This window comes from Musa acuminata, unplaced genomic scaffold, assembly GCF_036884655.1.
Source record: "Musa acuminata AAA Group cultivar baxijiao unplaced genomic scaffold, Cavendish_Baxijiao_AAA HiC_scaffold_1077, whole genome shotgun sequence".
Lineage (NCBI taxonomy): Eukaryota > Viridiplantae > Streptophyta > Magnoliopsida > Zingiberales > Musaceae > Musa > Musa acuminata.
In genome coordinates, this window is record NW_027021291.1 from 12,262 (window position 1) to 27,472 (window position 15,211).

Sequence of the window (15,211 nt, forward strand, 5' to 3'; positions counted from 1 at the left end):
TCCCTTTTACAACACATTGGGTGATTAGAATTTGAGCTACAAAATACATTTTTGATTAAAAGAATATGGTCGTGTACATGATTTCATGCGACTTAGGTGGTATGACGCCCTTGTAATATCTGTTGACAAAGGATTAGCCTCTTTGAGACCTCATTCAATCTCTTAGAAGACAAGAATTAGCTAATACATGGGTAACTATTATCATTGTTCTATCGAAACATAATTGGAGATCACATAAGCATAATCAAGATCACATAAGCATAATCAAATAAAAAAACTTCATTAGCAACCGAAAACACATATACTTTACGCATAAATGGTTATGCAACATTATTTACAAGGTCATAAAATAATCTAATCTTGAAAACCCCCTATAAAACAGGAAACTAATCCAAACATATCCGACGTAAGAGGTCATAAATGGTGAATTATACTTGCAATTTGAAGTATCATGAGTTTCTTATTTTCAAAAATAAATAAAAAATGATGAATGACTATCTTGAGAAATCTTAGGATATTTTACTTAAAATTTTTTTTTTACTATTAGATTTTTAACTTATTGTGCCCCTTAATTATAATTATATATATATATATATATATATATATATATATATATATATAATATGCTGTCATGATCACAACGAAAAGCTACAATTAATTACACATTAACACTACATGCATTTGATACTAGTCCTTTTAATGATGACAATTCATGTCTAATGAGTGGACCATATCACCACATTCATATGGTGTGAGCATTGGTTCTTCCCATCCAACAATATCATCATTCTTTACCAACGCATTGTACCACTGGACGCACAATGTGGGGTCCACCACCATCAACCGTGGTGCGCAGCGGGTAAGTTTACTATGGTAGACTTCGAGTTCAGTTAGAGGATCGTGTGGCGGATAAGGAACAATTATTGAGAGTATCTCTCTTCCGCGCCGCTAATCCGTCTTTACGGTCATCTGTTCTGATCCCCGTCGCTATCGGAGCTCTCCACCTTGTCCTCCCTTGAAGCCCTTCTATATAGCAACCACCGTCAGTGCAGCAGCAGATCGGCATTCACAGAGATGGGGAAGGGCGGAGAAGGAAGCGGAGATGGGGCGAAGGTGGAAGAGGAGAACATGGCCGCGTGGTTGGTGTCTGTCAATACCCTCAAGATCCAACCTTTCCGACTCCCGTCTCTTGGTTTGGCCTCTCTTCCATCATCTCTTTCTTTTCTCGGCTTGATTTGCTTCTATACGGCTGTCTAGTTTAGATGTTCTTATTCGAGAACCGATCTTGAGTCCTTGACCATGGAATATGGATACGGGTACAAACATGGCTTTATTTTTCTTTTGGGGAAGGAGTTATCTTGACGATTGTTTGGTGGAGATTACTGATCAAAATCGAAATTTTTAGGGCCTTACGACGTTCGGGTGAGGATGAAGGCTGTCGGCATATGTGGCAGTGATGTTCATTACCTCAAGGTTAGGTTTGCTTACGGAATCCTTGCTATTTTAGTTTGAGAGGACAGCGATTTGGATGAATCGAGTGATGTCCCTTCTCATCTTGTCTGAGAACTGCAGACCCTGAGGTGTGCCCATTTCGTTGTCAAAGAACCCATGGTAATCGGGCATGAGTGTGCTGGGGTAATAGAAGAGGTGGGCAGCGAAGTGAAGTCCCTGGTTGTGGGTGACCGCGTGGCGTTAGAACCTGGGATCAGCTGCTGGCGCTGCAAATACTGCAAGGGTGGCCGCTATAACCTTTGCCCTGACATGAAGTTCTTCGCTACACCCCCTGTTCATGGCTCCCTAGCTAATCAGGTGCCAAAGCTTAGATTTTACCCAAAATATTCTATTTGTGCTAAAAAAAAATAGGGAAAGAAGCTGTAATTCCAATTAGAATTTTGGAGGTAATTTGCTTTATCTAATGAGTAGGATTTCCTCGTAACATGATTAAGAAGAAAAATAAAGAATTACAATCAAGTCTCTAAACTTTTGTTTTCTATGTTGCTGAAGAAGATGACAATGCATTAAGAAACTTAATAAGTGGTCTCTCCACTTTCTCTTTTTTTGTTTTGAACATAAAACGTGTCGTTGTTGATGTGTTGATAATCTTCAGCTATAAATTCTATTGTTGCTAACAATCATGGATCTTATCATATGATATGCTTGCAATGCAACCTGTATGACTTGCATGAAAAATTAGTTTCAAAAAGTAATGTGCACAGTTGCTGGTTTTGGAATTAATGAAAATTTGTGCTGCATTTACAGGTGGTACATCCTGCTGATTTGTGCTTTAAGCTTCCTGAGAATGTGAGCTTGGAGGAAGGGGCAATGTGTGAGCCCCTTAGTGTTGGGATCCATGCTTGCCGTCGTGCTAATGTAGGTTCAGAAACTAATGTGCTAATTATGGGTGCTGGGCCAATAGGGTTAGTCACAATGCTCGCAGCTCGTGCTTTCGGTGCTCCACGAATCATCATAGTGGATGTTGATGGTTATCGTCTATCTGTGGCAAAATCTCTTGGTGCAGATGACGTTGTAAAAGTTTCTACAAACAATCAGGTTCTTGCCTATTTAGTCGCTTTCATCAAGAATTAGTAGTGCAGTATATTGTGCTATTTAACTTTTTGATCTACTCACAATAATTTCCTTATCTTTTCTAATCTGCAAATTCTTGAACATGATTTATAAGCTTTTTGATATGACATATCGTATTATCTAATGTAGCATTTTGTTCAAACATTGGTTGGGCTTCTATATTTCATATTGTTCTGGTCCAATTTATCTTTGTTTGTAGTGTCATATGATCTATTTTCAGCACCCTATGTGTCTCTCTTTGTTACGATCGATTTTTGAATTCATTTTTAATGATAAGTTCGCAGAAATTCCATCAACTTGACTTGAATCATCTACTCCATCACCTTTATCAATGTTGCTATTGTCATGATCATGCTTTGAGTTGATACAAATAACAAAAACAATCCGTTATGGATCCATACGTGGATGCTTTGAGTTGATATGAATTAGAAGTCTCTTTTTACCCTGAAACTAAGACCACTCACTGATCATAGATGAGGTGCGTATGATTATTCTTTCTACTCACACTAGATTGGTCCAACTTGTTCCCAAGTTTTTGTCTGCCTGATGTATGTCAGAATTTAAATGATGGTTGCAACTTGCATCACAGGGTTAAAGCTATGTTATTAGGTGGTATTTGGGCATCTGTTGATAACTTATTTATTCTAGTTGATGTCAGAATGTTTCCTATTAGATGCATGGTACAGCAAAAGCTTTTAAGCAAGTTGATGTTCTTGTTTTCTGGCATAGTGTTTGTGGATTGTTCTTATTAATGTTGGAGAACTGGAAGAAGTGACTTGTCAATTGAGAGTAAATGTGAAAGTTGTTCACAACCTTTAATTTCATGCAGAAGACTATATATGTGAATTCATAAAGACAAATCCTGGTTTGAAATGAATAACAAAATTGGATTGGTTGGGTTCAATCTAAGCTGCAGTTGGTGCCAGGCTGGATGGTGCTTCTTATGTAGGTAAAAGAGTCTGCTAATAGATAAAAGCTGTTAGAAGACATGAAGATCAAGGTTGGAGTAGTGAAAAATCACATCAAAAGCACACCACTGCGAAACCAATGTAATTATTCATGAAGCATCAAACAAAGCTTGGAAGTAACAAATTTGGATGTGTTCTGCATTTTTCTCCATGAAGTTATCTGATCCCAAAAGATGGAGATGGATGTATGTGTCTTAAGGATGGGTATTTTCAGCTCTTCATGTTAGGTGTGTAAATGACATGCTATAAAAATGCGGACTTAATTAGATATTCTCTTGCCATCAATGCTAAAAGCAACTCCAACAAGATAGGTATTGTCACTTGTCATGAATTTATTTAGGTAATGGAACAGATTTCCTTTTTGTCTGTGCAGCATGCTCTTCATTGTAGTTGCTTTTTATTGTGTTTATTGAGGATGTCACCGCTATTAGTTGCTTGTGGTGTGGCTGTCTAACACAACTTACATCTATAGGACATAGATGAGGATGTTGTTCAGATACAAAAGGCTATGGGCAGTGACATTGATGTGAGCTTTGACTGTGCTGGGTTTAGCAAAACAATGTCGACAGCCTTGAATGCCACCCGTGCTGGTGGTAAAGTTTGCCTTGTAGGCATGGGACATAATGAGATGACTGTCCCCCTTACTCCTGCCGCAGCAAGGTACAACATTCTTCAAGACTGACCTATGAAAACTTTTACATATGATCGAACATTTGAAAGAATAGTTTTGATATCAAACTGTAAAATCTTATTAGTAAAGATTTAGAATATGACATGATGAGAGAAGTTGATTCGTTACTTGCTGATTATAAGATTCCTTTGTATGTTTTTCACAGAGAGGTGGATGTCGTTGGCATTTTCCGCTACAAGGAAACCTGGCCACTATGCATCGAGTTCTTGAGGAGTGGAAAGATTGATGTCAAGCCTCTGATAACACATAGATTTGGATTCTCTCAGGAGGAGGTGGTGGAAGCCTTTGAAGTCAGCGCTCGCGGTGGTGATGCCATAAAAGTGATGTTCAACCTCTAGCTTCCAAGACACGGTCATCAAGTGCTTATAGCAGCTAAGCTTGTCTAATAAGAGATATGCTAAGATGTCAACGCAGTTCTGCTAAGAATATGGTGGTGGTGATGCTCTAAGTTTGATGTTGAAACTCCAGCTGCCAAGACATGGTCATCCAGTGTTGGTAGTGTTCGAGTGAGTTTATGTTGCAGTTCTGCCGAGGAGATATTGGTAATGATGCTATAAATTTGATAGTTCAGATTCTAGTAGAGTCGAGACATGCTAGTGTTTGTAGCATATTTCTTCAAAAGGGGTTGATATGATAGTATATATATATATATACATATGTTGTGTTTGAGAACATATTTACATTTTAAATATACAATTAGAGAATAAAAGTTTGAGTAAACATACAGTTATAGAATGTTTTAGGTGTTTGATAAGTAATAGATGAAGACTGTGTTTTATATATGCATTGACGTAATTATTGTTGGGTAAAATTAAATTATATCTCAACAGTACATTAAATAATTTATTCTTTTAATTTTTTTAATATTTATTCAAAATTAAATATATTTTTTATTCAAATTAATTAGTAAATGATATATATATATATATATATATATGCAATCTTATAAAAAAATTTGTTTCTTAAATAAAAATATAATCATATAAATAAATATATATATATATATATATATATTTTTTAAAAAAAATAATTAAAAATGCATCTTATAGAAATATAAATTATGTTGATTTTTTATTAAATCATTTTAGTAATCTTATAATTTTAGATAATGTCATATGGTATTCTAAAAATCTAAAAATTTATATTAGCATCTCGAAAATATTAAAATACTAATACTATCCTAAGGTAACATTAGCATTTGAGCATTTCAAAATCTTGATTAGATATGATTTTAAAAAAATTATGAAACAAATATCACTTCATATTTGAAATATGCATTTCAAATATATAGCTCTGCATTCACTAAAATGAACTGCTTATGATCTTCCTTGGGTTGACTTTTGCTTTTTTTAGAGTTTTTTTGGGCCTTGGAGAATCATCAATTCTTTTTGTGAAATACATGTTAGTGTAATAGAGTAATGAATTGAATTGGTTCATGGGAATTTTATGACCATATTAAAATTAATTTAAACTTAAAAATATTTTAGTTTAGCATTAAGATTAATAGATTTATTATTTTATCAAATTGAATCATGGTAAATAATATTAAAATCAAGGACATAGGCAAGTTGTAAATGAGATGAGATTAGATAAACATCATGATGTAAAGCCATCACTATATATTATATTCATCCTTAACGAAGATGTCAGGTCGAAAATATTCTAACAAATAATATCATATTGAATGTTAAAAAATAATTAAATTAATTTATAAGAGCTTGATGGATATATTATAATTTACATAGACTCAAGTATTTTTCGATTAGTTTCTGTCGAAAGTTGAATAATGATTGAATTATAAGATCGTATTCATTTTATATGGAGAATAACCATCGTATTAGTTCCATATTAGAAGTTAAATAATGATTAAATTGATATATAAGATCTTGATGAACATTCATATTATTATTATTAACTTAAACTTTGATATTAAATTAAATTTTAATTGTATCTTAAGATGGGAATTATAGTCTATTTTTCCTAATCAAATATCATAAATGCGAATCCTCATTTCGATTTCCATTTGATGGTCAGATCCTGTGCAGCAAGTGCCATCGAGCCATTCACGAATCTCAAAGGCTTACCCGCTATATCCGATCAAGTCGCCATCGTACCGGGGTGAACCGGCGCAGTCGTCAACCGGGTTTAAACCGTTCTCCTCCTCGTCCTCTTCGTTCGCCGCCGTCTCCTCGCCCGAGATGGGCGTCGGCGGTAACTTCTGGGACCTGTTGAAGCCCTACGCGCACAATGAAGGGGTCGACTTCCTCCGGGACAAGCGCGTCGCCGTCGACCTCTCCTTCTGGCTCGTCCAGCACGAGGCCGCCATCCGAAGCAGGAGCCCCCGCGCTCGGAACCCTCACCTCCGCACGACCTTCTTCCGCACCGTCGCTCTCTTCTCCAAGGTTCGGTTTCTCGATCCGGCTTCCCCCACCCCCCCTCCTTTCCTCAAGGGAAGATGGCCGATTAGGGTTTATGATCCGTGGAATATTTGGTTAGATGGGGGCGTATCCGGTGTTCGTGGTGGACGGAGCGCCGTCGCCGTTGAAGGCGCAGGCGAGGATCGAGCGCTTCTTTCGGATGTCGGGGTTGGACCCCACGGCGCTGCCGAAGCCCGTGGAGGACGAGGAGGGGGAGGCAAGTCCAGTGAAGCAGCGGAATCAGGCCTTCACCAGATGTGTGCGGGAGTGCATGGTGAGCTGAAAATGATTGCGTTTTCTGTATTCACAATGCACTTGTCATGGCCTCCTCTTGATGGTTGCTTATTAATTGCTTGTTTTCAAGATATACTTCAGAGGTAGACAAAACCCCAGAGAAAAAATAGAAACCTACAGAAAGAGAGAAGATGAATTAATGGAATACTTTTCTAGTTAATATTGATTTACACTTGTACACTACCCACACCGACTATTATTCTTACTGCTAGAGTAATTGCGTGCATGGTGCTTCATGGTCGCCTGCACTTTGACCATGGATGAACAAGCCAATCGAATGTGCATTACACAAAGTCATGTTCATCATTTACACAATTTTTTCATTTGTCATTTCATAATTTATGATTCTTCTGATGTTAAGATCATACTATCCAAAGTTCCTCTTTGTTTATCATAAATCAGAAGATATAATTCATCAAAATTGGCGTATTCTTGCCCAAAATAAAAAGAATTTCCTCACACATTGGTTTTCGTTTGACCAATGTGATTGCACATTAAAATAAATTGCCTGTCATTTCATAAATATGCCGACAGATGTGAGCATGCTGGAAGGCTCTTTTGGATGATACTGCCATTATCACCCATGCATTAATGGTTTGGCTTTGGCATGTTATTCTCCCCCATGGTATGTGCTTACATCTGTTGGACACCATTTAGGCAAGATGCAAGGATGACACACTAATATGACTAGAAAGTATCCGTTGATTGCTATGAATGATAAGACATGCTTTATATTTTGTGCACTTTAATGTTTTACAAGTCATAACACTAGATATGTTGGAATATTATGCATCGACTCATCCATTTTTTACATCCTTGGTTTTTAGAATAAAGGTTGTTTTGCCAACTGAATTCCTACAACATTTCTTGACTAGGTAAAGTTGGGTATCCTATGTTTTCTTGATACTTTTCTGTGTTAACTGTGTTGTAGATGTTGGATAGTCTTTGGAATTTCGTTTTCCTGGTAGGAGTTTGTACACTCCGTGTTTTGATAATTTATTGATTTTATATTATCTTAACTTCTTTAAGGATGCAGTTTTTCTAAAATAACTGGAGTAGTCATTTATGCGCAATCCTTTTCAATAATAGGAGCTCCTCAGACTTCTAGGAATGCCTGTTTTAGAAGCTCGTTCAGAAGCTGAAGGTCTCTGTGCACAACTAAATAGTGAAGGTCATGTGGATGCTTGTATCACTGCCGACAGCGATGCCTTTCTTTTTGGAGCCACATGCGTCATAAAGAGACTAAGATCTAACTCTAAAGTAAGGAATATGTCTTTTATGCCCAGTCATATTTGATTTACTGAAGTACATTCTCATATTTATCTGCTTTTGTTGTCATCATGCATATTTGATTTTCCACCCTAACATGCATAAGCGTCACACTTTATCAGGAACCATTTGAATGCTACAATGTATCAGATATTGAAGCAGGCCTGGGTTTGGGAAGAAAACAGCTGATAGCCATTGCTCTTTTGGTTGGCAGCGATCATAATTTACATGGGGTCCCTGGTTTTGGGGTTGATACTGCTGTTCGCTTCGTCCGGTTATTTAATGAGGATGAGATTTTGAATAGGTAACTGCCAGATTGATCTTTGGCCTTGTTTTTACTTGTTTAGATGTTATGAGCAATTAGGCAAATGTTTTCTTTTGACAATTTTGGCATGATTTACAGGTTATTGGAGATAGGCAAGGGGGACATAGACCTAGTAAATGGAATTACGAAGTCACCCAGGTCAAGTGTGGGTTCTGGAAATGTAAGATCCCCACACTGCTCAAACTGTGGTCATCCAGGCAGCAAAAGTGCTCACCTCAAAATTGCTTGTGAGTACTGTGTTACTAATGGTTCTCGGAACTGCATGAAAAAGTCTTCTGGTTTCAAATGCACATGCTCCAGCTGTGCTGAGGTACGTTTTATTTCTGATTGCCTCATTAATCTAGAGTCTGTCATCCTTTTTCTTTTTTGTCTTTAAGCAGTTTAACATTGACTTGTCTCTCAAGAGCATCTTAATTAATCTAGAGTCTGTCATCCTTTTTTCTTTTTTGTCTACTTGTTTTCTCTTGTACCTCCTTTTGAGTAAATTTGTGATTTTGGTTTGTAATGGCAGGAGCGCAAGTTCAAGGAGCATCAAAGACGTGAAAATTGGCAAATCAAGATGTGCAAGATCATTTCTGCTGAGCCGAAGTTTCCGAACAATGAGATCATTGCATTATTTTTAGCTAACAACCATGGGTATTACAGCGGTAAAGTTCTAAAATTGTGAATTTTATCATGGTGTTGGTGGTCCCCTAAAAAACAGGAAACCTTCATTATGCATAAATTGATGTGCTAGGTCTTGTAGAAATTATTGATGTAAAATCTTCTTTTTTCTTCTGACTGTGGTTTGTACTTTGTAGTACAGAAGTTGGGATTAGTCCTTGTGAGGAGCTTTTTTTGTTTTATGTCATAAATCTAGCAAAATATACCAGCCCTGTGCTCTATAGCAATATTATCATACATGGCCAAGGGTTTGAATTCTTTGGAGGTGTAATGCTGTCCCTCTGCTTTAGTTAATGATGTTGATTTTTCTCCTAATGGTTTTCTATTTGAGGTGTCCTTTCTGTGAAAGTGACTATAGATTTAACTTGTTTGGGGCAACCAACAAATATATTGTTAAATACTTGACTTAATAATCAGTCCATAATATAGTCTTTAGTATGACAAGAAGCATAAACATGAATTGGTTCAGAATTGTTCCTCATCCAGAGTTTGGACACCTATAGTAATCTTGGTAATGAGTGAGATATTAGTTATCATTGTCTGTAGTGCCTTATATCATGAATGAGTAGAATTATCTCAAAGGAAGCAGCTATAGACCTTGTAGCTCCTGTAGATAAGAATTGTTGCATGTACTTCAAATTCTTTTTAGCCATTTGGAGATGTTGTACATAGGTTTATTGCATTGGGTTCTAGAGTTTATTATGTATGGGCTCCTCACAGTATTTTTTTTTGTTTCGTATTGGATGACTGCCTCAGAGATTCTGAGTTATGGATTCAAATACCAGTATACAACCATGTGCTCATGGGTCAAACCCCATAGTGGTATAGAAAATTTGTATCTGTTCTTAGTTAGATGACTTCAGAGATGCTAAGTTTTGGCTTCAAATACTAGTGCATGCTCATGCATCCAACCCCAGTCACCAACCATACGGACATATATGTAAACACACTTGTGCGTGCGGGCGCACACAACATATATATATATATATATATATATATATATATATATATATATATATATATATATATATATATGTTACGTGTATGTTATTCTCAACTGCATACACTTCATACAAGTACATGTTGCATGCTGGTTTCTATTTCCTTGGTTTGATGTAAAACTGGTAACAAGTACCGTGGAATTTGTGCAGTTCTTTCAGGTGAGACATGATGCATTTACAAAAAGGAATTCACGGTCATACCAAATCAAACATATATTAGTAGTTCACCACCGAGCGCAAGTGTAGGCTGTTCTTCAATCTTTATACTAGTGTAAGCAAAAGAATTTGCATAGCTGCATACAAGTACAGCTATGTGTGTTTGTGTGTGTGCGCGCGTGCGCTAGCATACACTGCATACGAGTACATGTTACGTGCTGGTTTTTATTTCCTTGGTTTGATGTCAATCCTGTAACAAGTACCATGGAATTTGTGCAGTTCTTTGAGGTGAGACATGATGCATTTACAAAAAGGAATACAAGGTCATACCAAATCAAACACATATTTGTAGTCCACCACCGAGTGCAAGTATATGTTGTTTTTCAAACTTTATACTAGTGTAAGCAAAAGAATTTGCATAACAGTTATGCTATTACCATTCATATTGATGGAAAAAGAGACATGCATATTAATGTGTAAACTTTATGTATGGCTCACATATTTTTCTAAGGTAAAGTTTAAATGCTTAGTAAGATAGTAATGATAAGTAGGGGTAGGTGAGCATTAACATTTATATTGATCGAAGTCAGTGAGCAGTCAATGCAACCTAAGGATGATTTAGATCAGTGTTCTAGGTGGCATTGTATTACCTTCCTGATGTCTCCAAGCCATTGCATGGAGCCTTCATAGAGCCTTGGTATCTAAGAACCTGCTGATTCTGTGTTATCCATTTAGAACAATTTAACTGATAGTTTTCACCACATTCCTTGTGATAACTATTGACTGTATACATTGCACCTGATGTATATGTCAGTTTAGTTCGGTTAAGGCTTTTTAAGTAAAACCATGGCCTACACACTGCTACTCTCCATTCCCGATGAAATTTAATATCCTGGTAACCTAATCCATGTTTTGTGCTTATAAAGCTAGATTTTGTTCAATATTGAAATGATGGATTGCAGTATATTGTGTCTCACATTAGCTTTTGTCAAGAGTTTGACATGGTCGGCATAACACAGCATACAAGGTCATGCAATGTGTTGATACTTGGGTGACAAGTTAAAATGTTCTGTTTTCTAAATGTTCATATCCAATAATCATATTGGTTTTCAGCTTCATGAGGTGTTCTTAAATGCCGAAACATTACTAAGGATGAGTTGAATAAATAACAAAATGGCAGCTTACAAATTCTAATTTGCTTATTGCTGAACCATTTCCTAAATTTTGATGCTTTAATATTTTCTAGTATCCTGAAGATTGAAAATGTTATTTGGACAGTTTCTGTTCCGATAGAATCATCTCCAAGATTACATTGACTATCTTCCTTTCATGATTCAGTATGTTCTGTCATTTTACCACCTTATGTTAGACTCATGATTAATTTCTCAACCTTTGTTTTCACCTATAAAAGATTGTTGCTTAGTCAATTATAATGTACTCTGCAGAAAAGGATGGCCCTTCGCTTAGCTGGGATAAGCCTAAAGTTGAGGATCTGATTGACTTCCTAACTTATCACCAGCACTGGGAGCCATCTTATATTCGGCAGAGGATGATTCCCATGTTGTCTACTGTGTACTTGAGAGAAATGGCCTCAACTCAGAATGAGAGCTCACTGCTAAATGACCAATATAAGTTTCACTCCATTCTGCGGGTGAAGATAAGTCATGGTCATCCTTACTACTTGGTCAAATGGAAGAGAGCTGCCATCAATACTGTCGTTCATAGTGTCTCCACTGAGCAAACTGAAGTCGATCAGACCCAATTATCGGGATCCATTGAGTCAACAGATCCATTAGATGAGCCAGATGTCCCAACAATTCTTGTGGATAATGGATGCTGGTTTCTCTTGACCGATGAAAACATAAATCTTGTACAAGCTGCATTTCCCAAAGAGGTCAACAACTTCATGGAAGAAAAGGTACGCACTATTCTTTACTTGTTCATAACAATCTTCTATGTTGTTAGTTGTAACATTTATTCCAGTAATAAGGTATTTCTAGGGCGACGTGTTTGCTCTCTGTGTTTATTTGTCAATCAGGAGTTACTGTGTCCTTGGACATCAATGTGTTGCTTATGAGCACATTGCTTATGAGCTGATCGCCTTTAACCTGATATACAAAAACCAACAGGACAATCTTCTAAATCTTTTACTTATGCTATTTTGTATCTAAGGTCCTTGAATTAATGACTCAGTCAACACAAAGTTCAAATAGTCAAATTGGATTGGGAAATCAGAAGGTTAGTATGTTGGTATCAAGTTACCATGCATATACTTGGCTGTGTTTCGACCAGATTACTGGATTTGCTTCTTTTCAGTTTTCAGATTAAATTTGTCAGTATATGCTAGTAATTCTTATGTTATAGCAATAATAGTAGGCACCTGCTTCCCAGAATGTTTGTTAGCTTTTTTACCGAGCTAACAGAATCCTAGTTTGAGAAGGAAGAAAGTCTGGTTGCTTGGGGTATTGGCTTCGGAGTACAGCTTGTTTGTCAAAAAATTTTTACAGTTTCAAAGGGTCACTGACCTTTTACTATTTCTGGTTTCTTTTATCCTCTATTGCAACTTATGTTTGCTTTTCTTCTCCTCCTTTGATGCCTCTATTCTTCTAGTATTCTATGTTTCTTGCTATTAATCAGAAGTATTGGAATTTATTTTGTTGATGACGCTGCAGATCTGTTGCTACTTTCAGATTGTACTTAAATCAGAAGTATTGGAACATATTAGCACTTCAATTTATAAAAGATTATTAAGTATTTCTTATTTTAGGACCGTTTAATTCTATCCTTCAAGTAAATCTTGGACCTCACAGATTTAATCTATCTTGTAAGGTTCACTTTTAGTTCTCCAACTTTGGGAAATTTTTGATAGCTTTCTGTATATTAAGAGGTTCAATTGTCAAACTTTGCAGGGGTCAGAAGAATTTAGATCAAAACAGAGCAAATATATGTACACAGCTGGTATGTCTGACAAATTGGCACCTTCTAAATCCACTGGCGTCCAGCTTAGCATCACCGAGTTTTACCGTTCAGAAAAAGTATTGGCTCAACCTGCATTGGGTGATGACTCAGAGAAGAAATCAGGCAAAGGCAAGTCACCAGGAGATCATAGAAGGAAGTCAGATGATGTGGATAAGAACTTACCCAAATCTGTTCGGAGACGCCTCTTGTTCGACTAGCTTGTGTCCGTTCTCTTCTTAGTTTAGATTTTGCTTTCGTGTCTGTATAGCTATTTTGCTCGTTCTGCGCTTTCATGTATATTATGAAGAAATGATGTTAAATGTGGCAGCCTCTTCTTTTGGCCAACCCATTTTGAGAATTAGTGATCGAAGTATATGATACAAAGCCTGACCAATTAAGTTCTTTTGACATTTGAATTGTTGTAATTGGCTTCTTCAGCTCATTTATCACTAAGAAAACGGTGGAGAAAGATGGGAATCACTACCATTGTTGGTAGCAGATGGGCAGGTATGCATCTTCTTTTACTAAGACTCTCCTGGATTATTCTTCCTTATAACGAGACCTGTACCTTTTTGACAGTGACAGGGCTTCCTTTTCTTGCCTCGATAGAATGCTGCCATCAATATTGGATCCTACGATGTGAGAGGCCATCAGGCAGATGTTGACAGAGATCTTTGCATAAGCTGGTAATATATTCAACCCCTCATAAACATATCTATCTCATGTGAAGAAATCGTATGTAATTTATCATGTTCCTAATCTGTACCATCAAAAAAATATATTGGCTACTTTAACTCGTTGTCATCTCCGTCGTCAGATGGAGTGGCTCCAGAGTGGCACGTCAGCGCCTGCGTCCACGTCGTCCCAGTTACACCCACCGTTGGGCGGCGGCTCCACCAGCAGCAACCCTTCCGCCATCCCGGAGTAGTAACCGTAGCCCAAATCCATGTCGTCGTAAGCCATCGCATCGATTGCGTCTCCTCCTCCGGTATCCTCTTCCGGCGACATCGTTGAAGTCGTGGCCGCTGCCGATGATGCTGCTGTAAAGGTTTTCCCCTCCTTTGCATCGCCGTTGGAGTCCGACGGCGGCCGGAACGCCTCCGCCGCCTCCGCTGCGGCCCGTGCGATGTCCCGGGGGCCGGAGAACGAGGGCGGCACGCGGAGCCGCCACGCCGAGTCGGCGAAGTTGAGGCAGGCGGAGCGGCCCCGGAGCATCATCGCCGCGACGTCGTGCGCCCGCGCCGCCATATCGGCGGTGGGGAACGTGCCCACCCAGATCCTGGACTTCTTGTTGGGCTCCCGGACCTCGCAGACCCACCGTCCGGCGGCGCCCCGCTGGCGGACGCCCCTGTACACCGGGTGGCGCGTCTCCCGGAACTTGGTCCTCCCCGCGGGCCGCTTCGGCGGCGCCTGCGACACCGTTGGGTAGGACCACGTCTCCCGTGATCCCGAGGCGGACGCGGCGCCGTCTTCGCCACCAGAGAAGGTCTCCATGCTTCGGCTATGACGCTTTGTTCCGGAGTGTGCGGTGGAGCGACTGAAGAGGTGTGTCTTGTTGTTGGGGAAGAAGGGGCAGAGCCATGCGGGCATAGATATACACACAGCGGCAAGCGGCGACGTCGCCCTCGCAACGCGGGAACAACGACGACAGCTGGATCAAGCCGAGCAGAGACCTTCGACTTCACTCCACTCTTTTCCTTCTCGAGGATAGAATGGTAATGGCGTGCTCTACCTTCGCGACACAGGTGGCCGTCGCGTCTGCGCTGGCATTACCGTACTTGTCCAACGACAGGGGCGGTGCGGGCTGTCGTCAGAGCCCGGCGCTGCCGGGACTGGACTCGGGGTGGTCAAAGGTAAAAGCCTCTGCTGCAGGATCGAGGAAG

General features: G+C 38.8%; 3 protein-coding genes across 3 annotated transcripts; 2 read left to right on the forward strand and 1 right to left on the reverse strand.

Moving 5' to 3' along the window:
• The first annotated feature begins 952 nt into the window (after window positions 1–952).
• Window positions 953–4,980, forward strand: LOC135584544 (sorbitol dehydrogenase). Its single transcript, XM_065177817.1, has 6 exons — window positions 953–1,192; window positions 1,406–1,473; window positions 1,573–1,809; window positions 2,260–2,550; window positions 4,027–4,214; window positions 4,391–4,980. The coding sequence occupies exons 1-6, from the start codon at window positions 1,075–1,077 to the stop codon at window positions 4,581–4,583; spliced, it is 1,095 nt and encodes a 364-aa protein (XP_065033889.1). The 5' UTR covers window positions 953–1,074; the 3' UTR covers window positions 4,584–4,980.
• A 1,296-nt stretch (window positions 4,981–6,276) lies between these two features.
• LOC103983250 (flap endonuclease GEN-like 1) lies at window positions 6,277–13,738 on the forward strand. Its single transcript, XM_018825216.2, has 8 exons — window positions 6,277–6,647; window positions 6,742–6,936; window positions 8,046–8,216; window positions 8,348–8,529; window positions 8,629–8,860; window positions 9,062–9,197; window positions 11,816–12,288; window positions 13,280–13,738. The coding sequence occupies exons 1-8, from the start codon at window positions 6,444–6,446 to the stop codon at window positions 13,544–13,546; spliced, it is 1,860 nt and encodes a 619-aa protein (XP_018680761.2). The 5' UTR covers window positions 6,277–6,443; the 3' UTR covers window positions 13,547–13,738.
• Window positions 13,739–14,001: 263 nt separating this feature from the next.
• On the reverse strand, window positions 14,002–15,065 carry LOC135666236 (dehydration-responsive element-binding protein 1G-like). The gene has a single exon (XM_065177804.1). The coding sequence runs from the start codon at window positions 14,916–14,918 to the stop codon at window positions 14,142–14,144; it is 777 nt and encodes a 258-aa protein (XP_065033876.1). The 5' UTR covers window positions 14,919–15,065; the 3' UTR covers window positions 14,002–14,141.
• Between the last annotated feature and the right edge of the window lie 146 nt (window positions 15,066–15,211).

What these genes read in the sequence shown, in the direction of transcription:
- LOC135666236 (XM_065177804.1), bottom strand. Translation starts at nt 14,918, where the DNA reads ATGCCCGCATGGCTCTGCCCCTTCTTCCCCAACAACAAGACACACCTC.
- LOC135584544 (XM_065177817.1), top strand. Translation starts at nt 1,075, where the DNA reads ATGGGGAAGGGCGGAGAAGGAAGCGGAGATGGGGCGAAGGTGGAAGAG. An exon ending in TTTCCGACTCCCGTCTCTTG is followed by an intron (nt 1,193 to 1,405) that starts GTTTGGCCTCTC and finishes CGAAATTTTTAG; the next exon opens with GGCCTTACGACGTTCGGGTG. An exon ending in CTTACTCCTGCCGCAGCAAG is followed by an intron (nt 4,215 to 4,390) that starts GTACAACATTCT and finishes TGTTTTTCACAG; the next exon opens with AGAGGTGGATGTCGTTGGCA.
- LOC103983250 (XM_018825216.2), top strand. Translation starts at nt 6,444, where the DNA reads ATGGGCGTCGGCGGTAACTTCTGGGACCTGTTGAAGCCCTACGCGCAC. An exon ending in CCGTCGCTCTCTTCTCCAAG is followed by an intron (nt 6,648 to 6,741) that starts GTTCGGTTTCTC and finishes ATATTTGGTTAG; the next exon opens with ATGGGGGCGTATCCGGTGTT. An exon ending in GAGGATGAGATTTTGAATAG is followed by an intron (nt 8,530 to 8,628) that starts GTAACTGCCAGA and finishes CATGATTTACAG; the next exon opens with GTTATTGGAGATAGGCAAGG.